This window comes from Gopherus evgoodei, chromosome 2 (genome assembly GCF_007399415.2).
Source record: "Gopherus evgoodei ecotype Sinaloan lineage chromosome 2, rGopEvg1_v1.p, whole genome shotgun sequence".
NCBI lineage: Eukaryota > Metazoa > Chordata > Testudines > Testudinidae > Gopherus > Gopherus evgoodei.
Window position 1 is genome coordinate 189,409,176 of NC_044323.1, and position 20,776 is coordinate 189,429,951.

At 42.3% G+C, this 20,776-nt stretch overlaps 1 protein-coding gene and 1 pseudogene across 1 annotated transcript; one reads left to right on the forward strand and one right to left on the reverse strand.

Moving 5' to 3' along the window:
- Positions 1–3,084: 3,084 nt before the first annotated feature.
- On the reverse strand, positions 3,085–19,567 carry LOC115646587 (annotated as a pseudogene).
- Positions 14,567–16,697, forward strand: LOC115646585. Its single transcript, XM_030552572.1, has one exon. It carries the CDS (start codon positions 14,889–14,891, stop codon positions 16,152–16,154), a length of 1,266 nt encoding a protein of 421 aa, XP_030408432.1. The 5' UTR covers positions 14,567–14,888; the 3' UTR covers positions 16,155–16,697.
- Positions 19,568–20,776: the final 1,209 nt, after the last annotated feature.

Sequence of the window (20,776 nt, forward strand, 5' to 3'; positions counted from 1 at the left end):
GGCTTCTCACACACTGGTACCTAAACCCAAGGGATAAAATCCTGGTTCCATTTAAGTCAGTGGGAATTGCCACTGATTTCAAAGTGGTCAGGATTTCACTCATGATATATTTGCACTGATGTAATAAACAAACAAAACAGAGTGGAATACGCTAACACTTTGAAGTAGTACATAGCTGAATTATTTAGATTGTGCATACATACTAAGACAATATAGGTTCAGAGCAGACTGAAAACAGGCCGAAGTAGTCTTTGATGCTATATGGTAAGGAATACACTATAGAGTCTTTATGAAAGTATAGCAGCATGAAAAAAAAGAGCTTCTTTCTGTGTGATGTAAACCATGATCTGTACTGTAAGCAAAAAATCTGATGAATGAAAACCATTGGTCTAGCATAGGAGTTTGCTCTGATGTACAATAGTAAAAATATACATTTTTAGCTAAGAGTATTTGTGACAAGACCCCCAGTATACAAACTGGAACTGGGGTACCACTGTGCTCTCTTAACTTTCTAGCCTGGGCTGTCTCTCCCAATGCTTTGCTAGTGACAAGCAGCAAACCCCTCCAGGTGCTGTTATCACTCAGCGCAACACCATGTGGAGCTACACATCCAGTTAAATTGCATGAATGCTCCCAGACCGACTTATGAAATCACACAGAGGAAGGCATCAATAAATTTCTCCCAAACCCCCAACCTTGTACCTCAGACTATACCCTTTTGTCCTGGTCAGAAGCCTGACCAGTATAAGTTTATAACCCAGTCTATCCCTCCCTCGATGTGGAGAAGACACACACAGGCCTTTCTAACCTGAATTGAGATTTCCCAAACACTTCAACCAAAGCACACAGTTTTAGGTAAAACATAAAACAGATTTATTAACTACAGATAGATTTTAAGTGGTAGGCATAAAAGGTCAGAGATCGTTACCAAAGAAAATAAAAGGTAAAAGCACAGTCTAAATCTTAAATCTTGTTACACTAGGCAGTATTTAAATCTAGAGTTTTCTCTCCCCACTGGGTATTTCAGTTCTTAATACACAGGCTTCCCCTTTTAAGCCTGGGACCAATCTCCTCAGTTGAAGTCTTTGTCTTCCCAGCATTTTGTTGCTTCCAGCGTAGGTGGAGGAGGAGAAAAGCCCTAGCATGATGCCACTGTCCCCTATTTTATATCCTCAATCCGTGTGCCTGGAAGACACTGGCCCAGGCATGCCTGGTGAGCCTTGGTGAATCTCAGAGTTGAGCAGTCCCCATTGTGTGGTGCTTGTACAACTGACATTGAGTTGTAAATCCCTTTTTTTTACTATTCCCCTGCTGGTCAATGGCCAGTGACGATAATTCAACGCCCGCCCAAGTGTTGGTTACGTCCTTTGTCGTTGTCACTGCAGAATTAGCATTAGAGACTCTCAGATTTACAACACATCTCAGTAACAACCATACAGCAAAATCTCATAACTTCATACACACTAATGATATACGTATTTGGATAGAACAATGGATTTCAGCAGCTCATGATTTTTCATATGAACATGGCATTCATGTAAGAACACGGCATGCTTTATATGAAATATATCATAATTATCTGGGGTGAATATGGGAGTCCAGGGAGCTGCTTTGAGGTACAGAGTGCCGAAGTACTCAAAACAAGTTGTTGGAGTTTTTCTGTTTTTACAAAAGCTGGAATCCTATTGCCCAGATTTATCCGCCAGAGGCAGAGTGTCAGATCTTGTGGTGAAAGAACCAGAAGCATGCTACCCCCAGTTACACAGGCCTTAACCCAACATTTATTTATCTTTGTGTATATTCAGGAAGAATGATATAAAGAGGGTTTAATTCTATTGGTGGTTCAGAGTTTTCTGCGTTTTCACAGAGGTTTCTTTATTTCCAAAGATTCTTTAGGTTAATTCTTAGTTTCTTAGTTTGTCAGAGCAATTTAATAACAATCTTATGCATATGTGGAAAAATCAGGATGGTAAATTTATGAGTACATTTGGGTATTCCAAACATGGTGGAAATTTCATCTTGAAGAGGACTCTTCTTCCTGTTGCTGATAATTAGCCTACCTGAGTAAGTGCGGGTTGAACGGATTAAGTGGTGATATGTAGTCTGGATGCATTTTTGAGGTTTGAAGGGACTTGAACTGTAAGATATTTTATTCATCTTGGAACTTATTTAAATGAAGACTTCTTGTGTGGCTCCCTCACACAGCAGGACATCAGAGGTTTCGGAGATCTTAATTTGTAACCAGCTAGCCTACTACGGGGTAGGCAACCTATGGCACATGTGTCAAAGGTGGCACACAAGCTGATTTTCAGTGTCACTCACACTGCCTGGGTCCTGGCCACTGATCTGGGGGGCTCTGCATTTTAATTTAATTTTAAATGAAGCTTCTTAAACATTTAAAAACCATTATTTACTTTACATACAACAATAGTTTAGTTATGTATTATAGACTTATAGAAAGAGACCTACTAAAAACATTAAAATGTATTACTGGAACGCGAAACCTTAAATTAGAGTGAATAAATAAGGACTCGGCACACCACTTCTGAAAGTTTGCCGACCCCTGGTTTACTATACTGTTGCAAATGTCTAATAAAGCAAGTGCAGACTGCATGACTTGAGTACAAAAAAAGTCAGCAAATTAGCTACATATAGCACAGGGGTCATATATATATATAACTAAACCAGGGATTGGCAACCTTTGGCCTGCAGCCCGCCAGGCCGGGGCAGTTTGTTTACCTGCTGCGTCCACAGGTTCGGCATATCGCGGCTCTCACTGGCCGCAGTTCGCTGCTCCAGGCCAATGGGGGCTGCGGGAAGCGGCAGCCAGCACATCCCTCGACCCGCGCTGCTTTCCGCAGCCCTCATTGGCCTGGAATGGCGAACACCGGCCACTGGGAGCCGCAATTGGCCAAACCTGCGGATGCAGCAGGTAAACAACCTGAACTAAACTATTGTTTTATGTAAAGTAAATAAGGTTTTAAAAAGGTTTAAGAAGCTTCATTTAAAATTAAATTAAAATGCAGAGCCTCCCAGACTGGTGGCCAAGCCCCAGGCAGTGTGAGTGCCACTGAAAATCAGCTTGCTTGCTGCCTTCAGCACGCGTGTCATAGGTTGCCTACCCAATACAGCACAACTTCTTCCTCTGTCTTGCCAATCTGTATGCATTTAGTTTGTTTACTGCTTCTAAAAATCTTTGATATTCAATAACAAGAACAAACATCACTAGGGAGAGGAGCTGTCTCTAGCTATTTTCTATAAACGAGGCAGAAGGAGATGATTTTTTGGGGCTCAGAGTTCTAATCAACATTTTGCCAAGGTCAAATTGATGTAATAACTAAAAAGAAGGCTGATCTATGAAAAGGCTTTTTATGTCTCCATAAATATTATATGGGTGAGGGTTTTGGTGACACTGAATAATGAATTAGATAAAAAAATCTTCTGAGATTACTGAACAATCTGTAGACGAGCACAAAGCCTCTGTCTGTGTTAATTAATTGTGGACAATATTGAATTATGAGAGAGAGCTCTCTAATCCAAGCATGAGGCTATTGGCCAATATTTTCATATCTTTATTAAGTATGGCTATTGGTATGTAGAAGACATGTAATGGAGTGTCTTTTCCTGTTTTATGAGTAAGTATTATTTAAGCCTCAGCTAGTGTGGATTGGAGTCGTTTCTTCTTGCAAGCCTTTATAAAACATTTTCTTTAAGAGCTGACATATAAAATTCAGTGCTAAACCCATCAAAGCCAGCTGCATTTCCCCGTTGAAAGGCCTTAATTGCCTCTCTCTTCTATGGAAATACTATTTCTTAAAGTCTCTGAGATTGGCATAATTTGGGAAATTTTATCTCATGTAATATCAATTTAAAATGGCAATTGAAGTCTCCTGGAGTAAATATTTTGATGGCTCTAAAATTTAGATAAGTTTGGATTTGAATAAACTTGTTCTACCATATTAAAAAAACAGTGCAAAATGACAGACTAGATGGGGTTTCAACAGGGTCTGGCATATTCACCAGACTTGGAAGTAAGCTAATTAACATATTAGACAATATTATGTGAGTGCCCTATTTAATCTCCCCCAGAGAACATCGTTAGAACTATAAACACACCAACAATCAGCAGCAGTCAATGTTTTCATAGATTCATTTAGCCTGTGTCCAGCTGTGACAAATTACAAAGCGAACAATAAGATATGGAAACCATTTACAGTTGTATCTACATTTAGGACAAGAGGATAGAACACTAGACTGGGACTGAAAAGATCTGCATTCTGTTCCTGGCTCTGCCATTGGCTTTCTGGGTGACCTTGGGCAAGTCATTTCTCCTCTCTGTGCCTCAATTTCCCAATCTGTAAAATGGGAGTAATGATTCTGACCTCAATTGTGGAGTGTACTTTGTGATCTACTGATGAAAATGCAATATAAGAGCTATTATTTATTTGCAAACCAAAATCAAGGCTGAGGTTGAGGTTCAAGTCAAAGGTTTCACTCATCTGTAGTAGCAAGTCTTCATTCCTGTAAGGAGAGTTGTAGAATAATGTTCTTTTATAGCTGTGTCCTTTAATATATCTCAGCTAGAGAAACACTTCATTGGGGATAGGGAGACCATTAAGAGCTGCCAGTATATTTGCAACTGCTTCCTCTGTTATCATGCGAGTGCTCTTGTCTGTTTTACTGCCAAGGTGAGGAGTTAAAAGAATGTTCTTTAGTTTTAATAATGGATGATCTCTGCAAAAAAAAGGAATAAAAAAAAGTCAAGTGTGGTTAAGATAGCTACTGGCATTATCCTAATTAATAAAGGCCCTGCTTCAGCAAAACCTTTAAGCATGTTCTTAAATGTATGAACTTGTTTAATCTCATCAATGTTAGTGATATGTAAGTGTCTGCGTAAGAGCTTTGTGAATCGAGTTTAGTTTGTTTTGGGTGCTAACTGAATGGGAATGTTTTAAGATTTTTATATCATTCCTTCGTGGAAGCACAGAAACTGATTTTCTGCTATAGGCAGCAATCTGTGACACATTGGAGGGAAGGATTAATCCTATGCGATGCCATAGACTTCATCTACATGACTCAGATAATCGACATCCCTGCCCTTTTGTTTAGTGCTCTAAAAAGTCATATGGGCCAATTCATTCCATGAGGTGTAGTTCTAGCAGCTTTATTGTTTTTAGAAGTTAAAGACCAAGAGACCCACAAAACGTCAGTAAAATAAACAATGTTGTGCCGAGGAGACAAGACGTTTGGGGAAGTGGAGAAGTGAGGCTGCTGAAGGTAGTCTGAGCAGTGGTGGCTCATCCAGTGTCTACCCATCACCATAATTTCTACTGCCCTGGGACACGTGTTTTCTCCCTTCAGGTAAAGAGTCTGGAACCACAGCTGGTGCTGCTTCATGCTGTGATTCTGTGGTAGGCATTGGCCAAAGGACTTAGCTTGGCACATGCACTGCCCTCCTGCTACTTACTGCCTTTGGTGTTTGAATTTACCAGACAACTCTGCATTCCGACCTGTTCCCAGTCATAGTGCATAACATGATAGAATGCTAAATTCAGACACAGAGGGCAGCCATCTGTGTCAATCTCCAACCTCTGCCAAATTCCCACCTGTTGTGCCTTTTTGAGTACTTATTTCTTGTTCTGTTATTTTAAATATTTTTTGATAAATACACACGGCTGTGTACCTGGGCAGTGGTTCAGGGTAAGTGACATCCAAAGCTACAGCCTTGATAACGCCAGTCTGAAGAGCTTCCACCAGTGCCTCTTGGTCTACTGCTGGACCTAGGTTGAAATAACAGTGTACTTTCTTAATGCCATGTACAGAAAATGTCAGGATAAAGAGAAACAAAGTATAAAGGGAAAACTTCATTATTTGCCAATTTAGAAAGAGATTTTAATATTAAAAATTAAATACAAACAGATTTGTAGCTTAAACACAAGAACTCTTGTTTAAACAGTTAACACAATATTATTTAACATTCATATAATGTTCTTCTTCAGAGTTCTTTGGAAACATTAACCAATTCTCCAAACATCCCAATGAAGTGGGCAAATGTTATTAGTCCTTTTACCCAAAACAAACAGTTAACATTTTCAAAGTGTTAATTTGCTCTTACATTGAGAGACACGTAGAGAGACAGAATTTGAGGTATTAATTTTAAACAAAGCAGTGAAATAAGTTTACCATGTAAATGCAGAAGATGAGTGGTATTATGGTTAAGAGTCATGGACCAGAGTCAGGAAATTCTAAATTCTGGTTACTACAGCAACTGTTACTCTATCCCCATGGCACATACATATATAACAGTTTGTTATACTGTATATAGTTAACAGTCTATATAAATCTATAGTATTACATTGCATAAATTTAAATACTGTAATATATTTCAGAAACTTCAATGTAAAAAGCTGCTAAGGTTTTTAGGTCAGAACACTGTCACCACATCATTTACAATACTCAAGCACCTAAAAGTAAGGAAATGAGTAGATAAGAACATAATAAATTGTATACTGCCCAGTTCATAACGATTGTATACATTAATCAACTCATATGCTTCACTGAGGACTACACACATGCCGCATTTGCATATTTGAATCTAATGTGAATTATTAGGGTGTAAAAGAGCATATGACAACCCTTTTTTATTTATTTATTTATTTAAGGCACAATATTTTCAGTCACTTCAAAACCCAAAAACAGCCAAATGAAGTTTTATCAAACTTTTGAAAAAATTCTACCCTGGGAGAGGGAGGGAGGAGAGACAGAGAAACATCTAGACAGCCATTACTTAAGGTCATCATAGTTTCAATCCTAGCAGCAGTGTCGTGCACCATTCCAGTTAGTTCTTACAGCTTCCCTAGACAGCCACCACCCTCAAATGGACAGTACCATCCCAGTTCCCAATATCTCTGCTCCTTCTCATTCCATAACACACACAAACCAAAAGTTTTTCATTTGAACCCAGTCATCCCCCTGGAGATAGGGGCTGGGGGGGAAGCCTCTAGGAATGTAAGCCCAAAGTTCAAACTCAGGCTCAAGCTTAACCCACCTTCTGTCTACACACAAATCAGGTTAACCTCTGGCTCTGATCCAGGGTCCCAGGACCTCATTGAGGTGGAAGGTCCAAGCGTGACTGAAGCTGTGACCCATGGGTCAAGTCCTATTGCTTTGCAGTATAGACGCAATCCCACTGGACTCATGCTCTGGGAGTCTGCCAGACGTATCCCACAATCTCACAGGAGGACTTTCTTGATCCTCTGGACAGTCAAGTTTGGTGGACAGACAAGTTTTCCTACACTGCACCACGAACAAAGGGCTAGAGCAGCCACATTTTGGGAGGATGCGAGGAAGTTTTGGATATGAGTGATTGGACTTGGAACCATATAATGCAGTGTAGGTGCTGGAGCCCCAGGCTGAACCCCAGAGTTCAACAATTCTTAACCTGGAGTTACCAATCAGTGTAAATTCTCAAGCCCTAAGTTAACAAACCCAGGTTCTACTAACTCGAGTTCTGCTAGGCCTGGGCTTACATTGCCATGCAGACATACCCTTGAGAACCTGGGGGTCCTTGGTACACCAGTTATACTCCCCAGTGCTATTTGGTACTACACTCTGGAAGACAGGGGTTGTGCAATAGGACCATTACACTGTACCCTACCTCTGCTGATGTTAATGAGAGTAGCAGTGGGTTTCATCAGCTCTAACTCCCTTTTCCCAATCAGTTTGTGTGTCTGTGGTGTCAGGCTCATGACCAGCATCATGAAATCTGACTGCTGGAGCAAGTCTTCTAACTTTGTACAATAAATGGCACCAACAGCCTGTTCCTCTTCCTCAGTTCTGATGAGAAATAAGAATCATGTTGCATTAGAGGCAGTCTTGGTCATTGAAACGTTACATTTCTAACTTATGTTACTCCCAATGGTACTTTACTTTCCTAGTTGTAGTTTGGAAACTATCTCCCCAGGATCACTGGTGACCAAACTAACCAGTGATGTGGTTTCAGCAGAGTGCACAGTTGCAAAAGGGGAATGGATTTGCCAGCCATTTGTAGGCTTAATTTCCTCTGGAAGGTGAAACTTGTGGCAAAGCAGAGGTAAAAGAAGTCTGTCTCCTAGGTTTTCAGTGGCACATGTGTATTGAGTGGTCCTGATCTCCTGACCATCCTTCAATAAGCCTCTTTTTATGAAGGATGGAAGTGGCAAAAGAGTTCCTTGGGCAAGTAGGACTGTTCAGTGATGCTCCATGATTCAGATACAGAGATATTTTTAGTTTAAACTTTTTACAATGCAGAACTATTATATGACTCAATCCTACTCTTAATAAACTTCCCAGTTGTAGTTTGGGAACTAAAGAATAGCTTTTCATAAGCACCTGTGAAAGTCAGGATCATGAGTCCCATTGACTTTCAGTGGGATATGTGCTCCTAAATCCACTAAGTGCTTTTGGAAAAACTTCTTCTTACACTAGTGAGTGAAGATGAATGAAGAACTAAAGAGTCAGATAAAAATGTGTGCTACAAAAAGACATTCTTGAGCAGGGACAAAACCCTGTAACTGCAATGTCACAGTTGATGATGTGTTTTTTCTAACCCATAGATTAAATTTCTCCTGCTGCGTAAGTCAACAACCAGAATGCAAACGAGATAGGAGTTGAACAAAACTCCCCTGAAATTTTCAGTATGTTTATTTGGGTCTCACCCAGCACAAACATATACTACTTGAATAGCTAGATACACTTTTACTCTTTGATAAAAATGAAATTTTAAAGGTACTTCAGAATACTGATTTTCACTTCTATTGCATCTTCCATCCAAGGATCTCAAATTGCTTTACAAACAAGAATTAAGCTTCACAACAACCTGGGTAGGCAAATTGTGCTACCAATTTGGATTCTAAGTTAATGGTGACCTGCAGAGGAAATAAAAAAATAGGTCTATGCCTTTTTTTGCTCTTTATGATATATAAAAGGTGGCCTACAAGGTGGTTCCCCCCCACCCCTCGGGTCATTTTTTCTGCTTGGTTTTTTTACTTTAGAAATATTAGGAATGTCACACATGGTTATCTCTGGTTTGTTGAAAGACTTTGGCCTCATCTACACTGGGGTTTGTCTCAGTTACAAGTAATCTGTGGCCAGCTAAGAGCAAAGCTGCACTGTAGCAAACCTCTATTATAGGCAGGCAAAACCACCATAAGGTGAAATTTGCACCAGTGCAGCTTACCCCAGTTTGAAATGGGGTAAAGCTGCAGTGGTGAAAATCATGGCTTATAGCAGCACTGCCATTATACCAGAAGCACAGGAATAGCTATGCCAGCTGCTGGCCACTGATGAGTAAAATTCCAGTGTCGGCAAGACCTTAGAAGTCTTAAATATATGTTGTGCATTCTCATCCTGTAGCTAAAAGGGCAAAAGTGCTGAATTTTAATGACAAAGACCTCCTTCCTCCCATGTGTTGCTCAGAAATTTGAGTTAAACAGTGTTACAAAGAAAGGGTGAAATCCTGACCCCACTGAAATCAACAGCAAAATTCTCACTGATGTCAATGGGACAAGGCTTTGACCAAAAGAGTTTTAAACAGACTGACTGAAAATGTAATCACCTCTCAGTTATTCAGCTTTTTTTTTTCTTGTAATGCCATAATCCTCCTAGTTCTCCAGTTATCCATAGAATTTCAGGGAAATAAGACCAGAATTTCCAATTAAAAAAAATTAGCATAAAGAAACTGGAAAAAAACTTTCAGGCCCCTGTTTTAATTCCGCTGGCCACCTCTGCAGCAAGCTACCGACAAAGCCAAGATTTAAAAAAATGTCCACATTTAGGTGTTTAAACATGGTTTTAGGAGCCTAACTTATAGCAATCAATCATTTTTTAAACTCTTGGCCTCTCCCCCTTACATCGCAATTCTTTGCTATAATCACAGAAGCATCTGTTCTCTCTAAATGAAAATACTACAATTACACACTTCCTAGAAAAGAGTGGGGATGTTTTAAAAAAATTAACTACTGGTATATAATTATAAAGAAGTGAAAAATATATTCTGCTTTAATGGGGATCAAGTTTATTTTTACTTCTAGTTCCTGTTGTGATACAGAATTTTCATTTCAAAAGTTTTGGCCCTCAGTGCAACCTTATACCCAATTCTGCCCATTCCAATGATACCAAGAGTAGCCCCAGTGACTTCATCTCTCAGCCAGTTAGCAGCAAAACACTCAGTGTCTGGGGAAACTGCAATCTGACAGCCTAAAATGAAAAATATTGAATGAGAAATTAATTTGTTTCAAGATAGTGCAACAAAATGCTAGAATATGGCCTTTAGGCATTACTACAACATAAATGTTAAATAATAATTAAGAATAGAAAGACACTGTTTTAATGGGCTTTGCTCTCTTCTTCCCCTCTCCCCTGCCCTTTCCCAGTATCCAGTTTGAATCTTGAAAATATCAGCTTTCCCTGCTGTGCTGGGAACCTATACCTTGCCCTATTGATTCTCCAGTTAACACAGAAAGACTGTTGCCCCTTAGGAAGTCTCTCCCAGACTTTGACCTGCATATACCCTTGCCAAAAAAGTAATACACAGACATCATAGTGCAAGTAGAGATCATTTCTTGCCAGTACTGCATTCATGGGGGGGGACACAAGCGGGGGCACGTGACTTCCTCACATGACCCTCCATGTGACACCTCCACCCTGCCCCCAGGCTGGGGGGCCCCACACTCTTCCCATCCTCTTTGGCACCTCCGTTTGTATATAGAAACATCAACATGCTTAACTACTCACTTCCCTCAAATTATGTAGTATTCAGTCTGTTTATATGGAATATGGGAGTTGGGTGAGGAGCCATTTCAGCATATGTATGACTTATTAAAAGACAAATGTTAAGTAGAACTGTATCCTAAACTGCTCTTTGGTATTGTACCCAAATATTGCATTTCAATGGGGGATTCAACTTCCTTTACAGGAACAGACTCCTGAAACTCTTACTGGTCCACAAAAGTGGTCCATAGTCAAGCAGATAGTCCCATTGTCTTCAATGGGACTAATCAAATGATTAAGGGTTTACAGGATTAGGTTCCAAGTTTGCAATTGTTCTGGATGAAACTGACAATGCCTGAGCTGTCAGATCAGAAGGAGCTTCATTTGAATAAAGGTGGGCAGATGTGTGATAAGTCTTAGCTCCATTGCTAAGATGAGGAACGTATTTTTCAGTAATGTTCTTGGCAAATTCCTGAGGCAGCTGGTTTTAGGCCATCAGTGTCCGGCATTATAATCTTCACTTATAGTTCTCTCACCCACAAAACTGGAAAATGAGGCATTTATTTTCTTTCTTTTGCTGCTCCAGTTCCAGTTAACAAAATGCATGTTAGACTAGTTTGGCTGCAAAGAAGAATTCTGTGTACACTGGGGACAACACCTGATTCCTATCAGGCTGCAGAACTGGGCTGACATCAGAATCCAAACATCCTCTGGTCAGTGCAAGCAGAGGCATTCCTCTAATGATTTGGACTAGATGTGATGCAGTATGGATGTCATGGCTAATTTAGACCAATAGGGAGAAACAGAAAAAAAAGCACTGTTTAAACACCTTCCATCTCTCCCCCTCAGGACTCCTGACCAAGGTAACAGCACAATACATATGCTAACAAACTTAAACAAAGGCTTTATTTAAGTTTGTTAGCATATTGTGATGGGGCAAGACCAGATCACTACAGTAAAGTAGTGAGGAACAGGTATGTTAGCCCCAGGCTAAACAAATCCCTGGTACCATGGTAACAAAATGGCAGTTGTTCCAGGTTAATCAAGACACCTGGGGCCAGTTAAGATCCTTCTAGAAGGCAGTGGAGACAGCTAGATTGATTGGGACATCTGAAGCAAATCAAGGGCTGGCCGGAACTAGTTAAAAGCCTCCCAGTTAGTCAGTGAGGTGTGGGTGTTAGGAGTTATAGGAACAATAAATAATAATAATAAAAAAAATAAAAAAGCAGTACAAAGTCATATCAGGTGCAAGGAAGGAGGCCCTGAGGTAATAGTGAAGGAGATATTGAGTGGGGGCTGCTGTGGGGAAGTGGCCCAGGGAATTGTATATGTCCTATTTCCAAAAAGTCAGCTGCCATATCTGCTAATTTTAGGGTCCCTGGGCAGGAGCCTGGAGTAGAGGGTGGGCCTGGGTTCCCCTGTCCGCTCCCTGATTAATCACTGAGACTGGGAGATAACAGAGACTGTGCAAGGGAGGGTTGCTTCTCCTCACCCCCCCTTATTGGCCTATGATGAAAATGGCTCAGTAAGCTGTGACCCTTGCCTCTAGAGAGAGAAGGGCTATGTGGAGGGTCACAATGAGCCTCTGAGACTAGCAAAATCTGCCAGGAAATGCAGGACCCATGGCGTCAAGGACAGAGCTTTGTCACAATATGTATTGTGCTGTTAAAGCCATTTGAAGAATGAATGCCCTCTATAGCTGTGTTCTGCGCCTTAAATGAGCACCCCATTCTACAGCCCTGGTCAGAATACTATAGTAGTAATACAGGGTTTGGTGTTATTAATGGAGAATAATATTGGATGTTAGTTAAAACAACAACAACTTATCATGTTCACCTCTCCTGCTCTCCCTGGAAAGGAGACTTATTTTCTTTGAGAGCATTTGTCAGTAATTTACCTAAAGAATCCTAGATTATCAATTAACCTCTAATTCTGATTATAGAGTAAACTAAAGTTATCTTTATTTGCAGAACACAGAAAATAATGACTCTCTTACATGCTGCTTGCTAGCCTGCTGTTGGGGGTGGGGGGAGAAAAGCTCCAAGTGACTGGCAATATGGCGTGGGGTCAGAAGTTTACATTCTCAGGCCTGCTAGCTAACATGAGTATATGTAATCATTTATCATTTTCTTTGGTTCTTTTGTTTATGGTACAAGATGTAATTGATCAAAGGAGGGGTCAGTAGTATGGGTTAAGGATATAGTTAATTAAAAGATCCGGTAGTTAATGAATTGTAAATGATGAATTGTAGCACCTGTGAACATCTCTGTAAACAAGTAAGATATATAAGACATGGCAACGGATAGTGATTCGTGCACGATTTGAGACTGATATCTCCCTGTGCTTTATCTGATTTAAAATAAACTTGCTTCTCCACTCCGGTGTGGTCATTGGGGATACGCACACTGGGCAAACGAACCCCAACTGTTGCCCCCCTGCAACAGCTTTGGCGAGCCAGCCAGGAGGTCCGAGGCTGAAAATTAGCTTTGCCCGGACCCTCTCCAGTGGCAGACGGATTGAGACAATCACTGATGCCCAGCGTGCACCGGTGCTTTCACTGGGGGCCTCGGCGAAGTCTGGTACAGTCGACCCCGGGAGGCACAACGGTGCAACGCCCCAGAAGGTGGAGAAGCTTTGGTCCCGAGCGACGGTGAGGAACCAGTCTCGGGGATAAGGTAGGATACAAGTTTAATCTGTCACCTGTTAGGACCTGGGGACGCCCAGGGTCTCCCTGTAAGGAAATGGGGCAGGGACAGTTACAGGATAAGGTAGCGTGCACGCCTTTAGAATGCATTCTGGTTGCATCCTGGTTAATTGGAAAATCTTTGGAATGGATCCACTAACTAAAGGTAAACTAAAAAGATATTGTACAATAGACTGGCCTCAATACCAGCTTGAGGATCAGGAACGGTGGCCACCGGAGGATTCGATTAATTATAATAAGATCCTCCAACTTCTCTTATTTTGTCAGCGAACTGGTAAATGGAATGAGCATATGTATGGTCAGATATTTATGTCATTATGGAACAGAACAGATATTTTGAAGCAGTGTAATTTGATTCCAACAGGCTTAGGAAAAAGTTGTGAAAATATTTAAAACTCATTATTTACTGTAATAGCAGGAGCGGGGTCACATTTGGCCACAGCATCCCCACTGTATGGTGACAAAGTCCCCTCAGCCCCGCCAATTGAGCCCTCCACAGGTTTGTACCTTTTGATTACTGAACCTTTTAATCCTGTGGATCTAGCGGCTTTTAAAGCGCAGGCAGGGGAATTCTCAACCAACCCCTCCCGATTTATCTCAGTTTTTGAAGGCTGTCTGGTTAGTCATAAACCTGACTGGGATGACTGCCAGGTACTTTTACAAACACTCCTCTTTGAGGTGGAGCGGGACCAGGTTTTAGCTAAAGCACGGGCAGAGGCAGAACGGAGACATGAGCAGGATCCTACCACTAAGGAGGCAAAAGATCAGGTACTCTACACCCATACACGCTGCTAGCCTCTGTGGGGGGACAGTATTCATGTTTCTCAGTTCTTGATTTAAAGGATGCCTTCTGCACGATTCCAGTGGACCCCCAGTCCCAGGAAATTTTCTCCTTCAAATGGGAAGACGCAAACAGGAGTAAAAGGCAGCTGTGTTGGACGGTGCTGGCACAAGGATTTAAGAACTCCCCCACTCTCTTCGGCCAAGCTTTATCTTGGGACTTGGAAGAATGGGAAAATGAAAACAAAGTCCTTCTCCTGCAGTATGTTGATGATTTATTAATAGCAGCAGTGGGGCTAGAAGTATGTCTCCAGGCAACCGTAAGTCTTTTAAACTTTCTCGGGCTGCGGGGGTATCGCGTGTCAAGAAATAAAGCCCAAATTGCCCTCCCTGAAGTATGTTACCTAGGCTTCCAGATCTACTCCCCAGAATTGCAAGCAGCTTAGAGCATTCCTGGGAATGGCAGGATTTTGCCGCATATGGACTCCAGATTTTGGACTGCTAGCTAAGCCACTGTATGAATGTGTTAAAGGGTCCCATCAGGAACCATTTTTCTGGACAACAGAGGCAAATAATGGCTTTACCTTAATAAAAGGAAAACTGATGGAAGCCCCAGCCCTGGGTCTGCCCAATCTTTCTAAGCCCTTTCAACTGTATGTACATGAAAGAAGAGGGGTGGCCCTGGGACTACTTACACAGTTATTGGGCTCTTGGAAACGTCCAGTGGCTTATTTCTCCAAACAATTGGATCAGGTTGCTAAGGGGTGGTCGGCATGCTTATGGTGTTAGAGGAAGCAGAGAAACTGACTTTGGAGGGGGGCTGTGCAAGTGTATATTCCTCATATGGTCCACGCTTTATTGGACACAAAGGGGGGGTCTCTGGCTCACCCAAGCTCGGCTAGCCTGGTATCAGGCTAAGCTCGTAGAGAACCCCAAAGTTACCCTGCAGGCTTGCCCCTCCCTTAACCCGGCCACCCTGCTGCCAAAAACAGAGGGCCAAGAACATGACTGCTTGGAAGTTATAGATGCCCAGTATTCCAGCCGTCAGGATTTGAAAGATCAACCTCTCCCTAACGCAGACTATGAGTGGTACACAGATGGCAGTAGCACTGTTATAAATGGACTTAGAAGGGCGGGCTATGCTGTTGTGTCTCTCCATGAAACTGTGGAGGCAAAAAGCCTGCCTCCCGGGACCTCAGCCCAGCTAGCTGAAATAATGGCTTTAACTCGTGCGCTTGAATTGTCAAAAGGGAAAAGAGTTAATATCTTCACGGACTCTAAATATGCTTTTGGTCTGCTGCATGCCCACTCAGGTCTGTGGAAACAAAGGGGAATACTGACGGCTCAGGGCTCTCCAGTCAAGCATGGGTTACAGATTCTTCGGCTTTTGGAAGCCGTACAACTCCGCTTAGAGGTAGCAGTAATGCACTGCAAGGCTCATCAAAAGGAGGATCACAGTATTAACCGAGGCAATGCTAGGGCGGATAGAGAAGCCAAGCGGGCTGCCACTTTAGAACCGGGATTAGCTGAGGGTGTCCATCTCCACGCCTTGATTCCATCGCTAGGGGACCTCCCTACCCCGCAGTATACGAGTGAGGAGTTAGAGTGGGCTGAATCTCTTGGGCTTCAGGAGGAAAAAGGATGGTTCCGTTCCACGGAGAGAAAGGTCTTGTTACCAAGGTGTATGATGCGACCAGTATTACAAAAACTACACCAGACCTCTCATGCGGGCAGGGAAGCTTTGACTCAGCTCACACAGAAGTATTTCATCACCTCAGGACTTCGGCCCCTAGTGTCCCAAATATCTGCGGAGTGCCTTACTTTCCAGAAAAATAATCCTCGACCAGGGAATCCAGTTATACCAGCTACCCTAGAACCCACTCCGGGCCCCAGGCTACTGTGGCAAATTGACTTCACCTAACTTTCTCGAGCCCAGGGGTATAGATACCTCCTTGTCCTGGTGGATCGTTTCAGTGGGTGGCCTGAAGCTTTTCCCTGCCGAAATAACACTGCTAAGACTGTGGCTCTTAAACTTATTAAAGAGATTTTTCCTAGATTTGGCCTGCCTTGATGGATGGAGTCTGACCAGGGAACACACTTCACCTCAAAAATTGTCCAGAATGTCTCGGATATCCTCCAGCTCAACTGGAAACTCCACACCCCTTGGAGGCCACAGGCCAGTGGAGTGGTAGAATACACTAATCAGACACTCAAAAGGCACCTAGCCAAAATATGTCAGGAAGCATCTTTAAAGTGGCCAGATGCCCTACCTTTGGTTTTACTCCGCATTCGGGCTCTTCCTAAGAGTAGAACCGGTTTAAGCCCCTTCGAGATTATGTTTGGAAGGGCATGGCCTATGAATGGTACCCCGATCCTGCTAGGGGAATGGGAGGTTGGGTGTGGATATTTGTCTCAGTATATGTGTTCTCTGTCTGCTGTTTTATGTTCCCTTCACAGGTACATGAGGGACTATCAGCCACTCCCTTTGGATGCACCTGTCCATTCCCTACAGTTTGGTGAGTTCGTCCTCGTCCGTACCTGGAAGGACGAACCCCTCCGGGAAAAGTGGAAAGGACCCTATCTCGTCTTACTGGTTTCCCACACGGCGGCTAAAGTAGAGGGACACAAGAGCTGGATTCACTACTCCCGACTAAAAGCTGTACCTCCACCGCAGAATCCAGACCCTGAGCAGTGGACGGTTCAGCCTACTGGAACCGGAGCATCAGAAGATTTGGGACTCAAGTTATTATTTAAATGCAAATAACTCTAATTTGGCCATGTTTTTAATACTTGTATGGGTGTTTACTGTTTCTGGACAGCTGGCCCCTTTATCCTTCTGCTCCCCGGAAAATAACTGGTGGGCCCTTTCAGCTGTCACAGCCTCTAATTCTTCCCACCTTTTGTGTAGGGAGTGGTTACACTTTAGGGTCTGTATTTACTTCTTGTTTTGTGGGCATGGCTATGCCCTTGCAAGAAATTCACAAATATACTGAACTTGCTGGTTTCAATATTAAATTGACAGCTGGGCATCTGTCTCAATTTGGCTCTATCTCAAGTCCTAAGCCCTATACAAACCAGCATCGCCTTCAAATTAGACTAATGGCCGTGTCCTCAAATGCTATTTTCTGTTTTACTATTGTAGGGGCACAAAAGGTTGGTACTAATTTAACCAACCATGAGATGAATTGTTCTGTTTCTCCAACCCCGACTTCTTATTTGTATGCACACTTATACCTTCCCCGTGGGTGGTTTTTGCTCTGCGGACTAACCGCATTTACCTATGTCCCAGCTAACAGTGCGGGAAGCCCTTCGTCTCTCGGACGATTAACCATGGGGGTTGTCCCTGGCCATGCTCTAGTTTTAAAAACGCCTGGACCTACCCAAGCCCAGAGGGCTCGGCGTGGCCAGCCTCTAGACGAAACATGTGATTCTAAGGTAAATCTGGTGTCTAAATCTCAGGCCATAGCCCTTGCTACTTCATTGGTCGGAGTCCCAGGCCTGGCCTTAGATGCAGAGCTCCAGCTTGCTAAAGTGGCCTGTGCCCTCGCCAAGTCCATTAACCTAACTTCCACTTTAATCTCTGACTTGGCCTCGGAACTCACAGGGGTCCGAGAAGGGGTGCTCCAAAACCTCACTGCAATAGACTACCTTCTCTTAAGGCATAATCATGGCTCTGAGGAATTTAAGGGTCTCTGTTGCTTTAACCTTTCTGATCACAGCCAAAGTATTGAGAATAGACTGGCTAAGTTGCGTGACATTGTCACTCACGTAATGCAAAATAGTGACAATGATTGGTGGGGTTCTTGGGGTTTTGCTAATTGGTTTGGGTGGCTTAAAAGCATTTTTACCTCCCTGCTAGTGGTGGTAGCAATTGGTTTGCTCTTTTGCTGTGGCCTTCAGATAGGATTGCCATGCTGTAAAAGTTGTCTTTCTGCCCTTCGTCAGCCAACAGAAATGTACCCCCTTAGGGCGGTCTCGCTGCCAGCATCGGGTGGCTTGCCCTTTGATCTTATTCTAAGTAATGAATATGAGAAAACTCAACGAAAGGCCTTTGAGTATTCTCAAAGGGGGGATTGTTGGGGGGTGCAAGGCTCCAAGTAACTGGCAATATGGTATGGGGTCAAAAGTTTACATTCTCAGGCCTACGATTGCCCTTCGAGCTAAACAATATGTTCCTTTAAAGTTAGCATGAGTACATGTAATCATTTATTATTTTTCTTTTGTTCCTTTGTTTATGGTATAAGATGTGATTAATTAAAGGGGGTTCTGTATTGTGGGAAGAGGATGTAGTTAATTAAAGAATCTGGTAGTTAATAAATTGTAAATGATCGATTGTAGCACCTGTGAACATCTCTGTAAACAAGTAGGGTATATAGGGTAGGGAAGAGGACAGTAATTTGTGCAGGATTTGAGATTTGTATATCTCCCGGCACCTTATTTGAATTCAAATAAAGACACTTGCTTCTCCACTCCGGTGTGGTCATTGGGGATATGCACACCGGGCAAATGAACACCAGCTGTTGCCCCCTGCAACACCACCAAACATTGGACAACTTAAAATATTGTCAAGTATTGAAAATACATTGTGGGGAAAGGGCATGAAATCTATGTCTGTACTTTGTCTGGAGATGGAAATCCAGATGCTAGTGTGAATAGTGAGCCCTGCCCATAGACTACAAATTGACACTGGGATCACTTAAAACAGAACCTGGTGACATTTTCCTCAAAGATTTTTCAACCAAGTTTCAACTGGATAATGTGTTATAAACATAGACAATCTGCCAAACTAGCCCTCACTATTAAAGACAATGAGGTTTTAGTATTTTAAATGCTATTCTTCATCATCCAAATACATTTTCTGGGATTTAAACATTCACAGTTTATTAAAATGGGAATAGTTCTACGAAAATTCAAGTTAGCGTGAGAGATTCATAAGATTTAAATGTTACCTTCCACCAGTCTTCTAGCAGATGCCAGCAGCAAAGCCATTGCACTGTCTGCTGTGGAGCTGGAAACAGCATGTGGAGCATTAGCCATTTTCACTCCAAAGTTAGAGATTAGTTTCAGATCCAAGTGATCCATTCCTACACTGAATTTGCAATCACCTTCGTCAGGCAGGCTCTCAAGGAGTTCCCGGTCAATGATTGGTTTGTGCCACCACAAATAAACAGCTTGTACCTTTTTGCTCCAATGTGTTTTGTTTTTGAGAAATTCCTTCATGGTGATAAGGTGAAAGTGTTTCTTCAAGAATTCCACATGAGCCTCCAGCACACCACGTACACCACTCACCTCATTAACCAAAAGCACAGGCAGCTCTCGCTGTTCCATGATTTGCAAGAGGAAAGAAAACAAATATTGCTAAATAATGTCAAAACACTTTCAAGAACCATTCCGCAGGATCTGCATCTTTGCTTTCCAGAATCATGAGAGCTACAGAAAGAGAACTTGTATACAAAATATTTGGATGGTAGGATAAACAAACCAGGTCAATTCAATGACTCTTTTTTTGAATAATCTATCAACTGTATCCAAAATGCAACATTCACAAAACTAAATCTGAACAAATTCTGTTCCTTCTGGGCTTTAGGCTGTCACAGCACAGCTATAATACTCTTGACACAATGTCCAAATTCATTCATGGTGGATGTCTTAGTTTCAGGTCATCCACAGAGCATTTAATTTAAAAAAAAATGAGTAAATAATTCACGTCTGACTGGACCAAATGTGATTCTCCAGATCATACTCTTGGACTTTGAACACTGGAGTTACCAAATACTTTTTAAATGCTCCACTGCCGAGGTTATTTGCAGCTACCTGTGCTGAAGAAATGTGAGAGAAACAAGTTACTAACCTTTCATAACTGCTGTTCTTTGAGATATGTTGCATGTGTCCATTCCATTTTTTCCACTCTGCATTTGCACAACCTAGTCACTGGAAACTTTTCAGTGAGCATGCTCTGTAAATCTAGGGGGGCACATGACCCCACATGCCTCCCCCGCAACACATCACCTGTGGTGATATCCACCAGGGCAACTTAAGTGCCCTCTGCTGTAGCACGCTGGCAGCACTGTTATAAAGGACCCAGCTGACCCCAAGCCCCTTCAGTTCCTTCTTTCCAGAATCCCCAACAAAGAGGATTAGGAGGGTAGGTCATGGAATGGACATGTGCAACACATCACAAAGGACAATACTTACAAAAGGTTAGTAACAATGATTGTACATGTGCATTCAACTCTTGGTGATGCCCAAGCAGTAATATAGGTGGAGGGTTTAGAGTTCATGTACACACAGACTGACATGCGTCCGACGAAATGGGTATTCACCGACGAAAGCTCATGCTCCAAAACATGTTAGTCTATAAGGTGCCACAGGATTCTTTGCTGCTTTTACAGACTGTAGTACAGCTCAACCAAATTTGGCATCATCTCTAGAGTACTGGGTGATAGCATAATGGGAGGTGAAAATGTGCACCCATGACCAGGTTGTCCTGGTCATACACCAAATGTCCTGGATATGGACTTGTGCGAGGAACACCATTGAGGA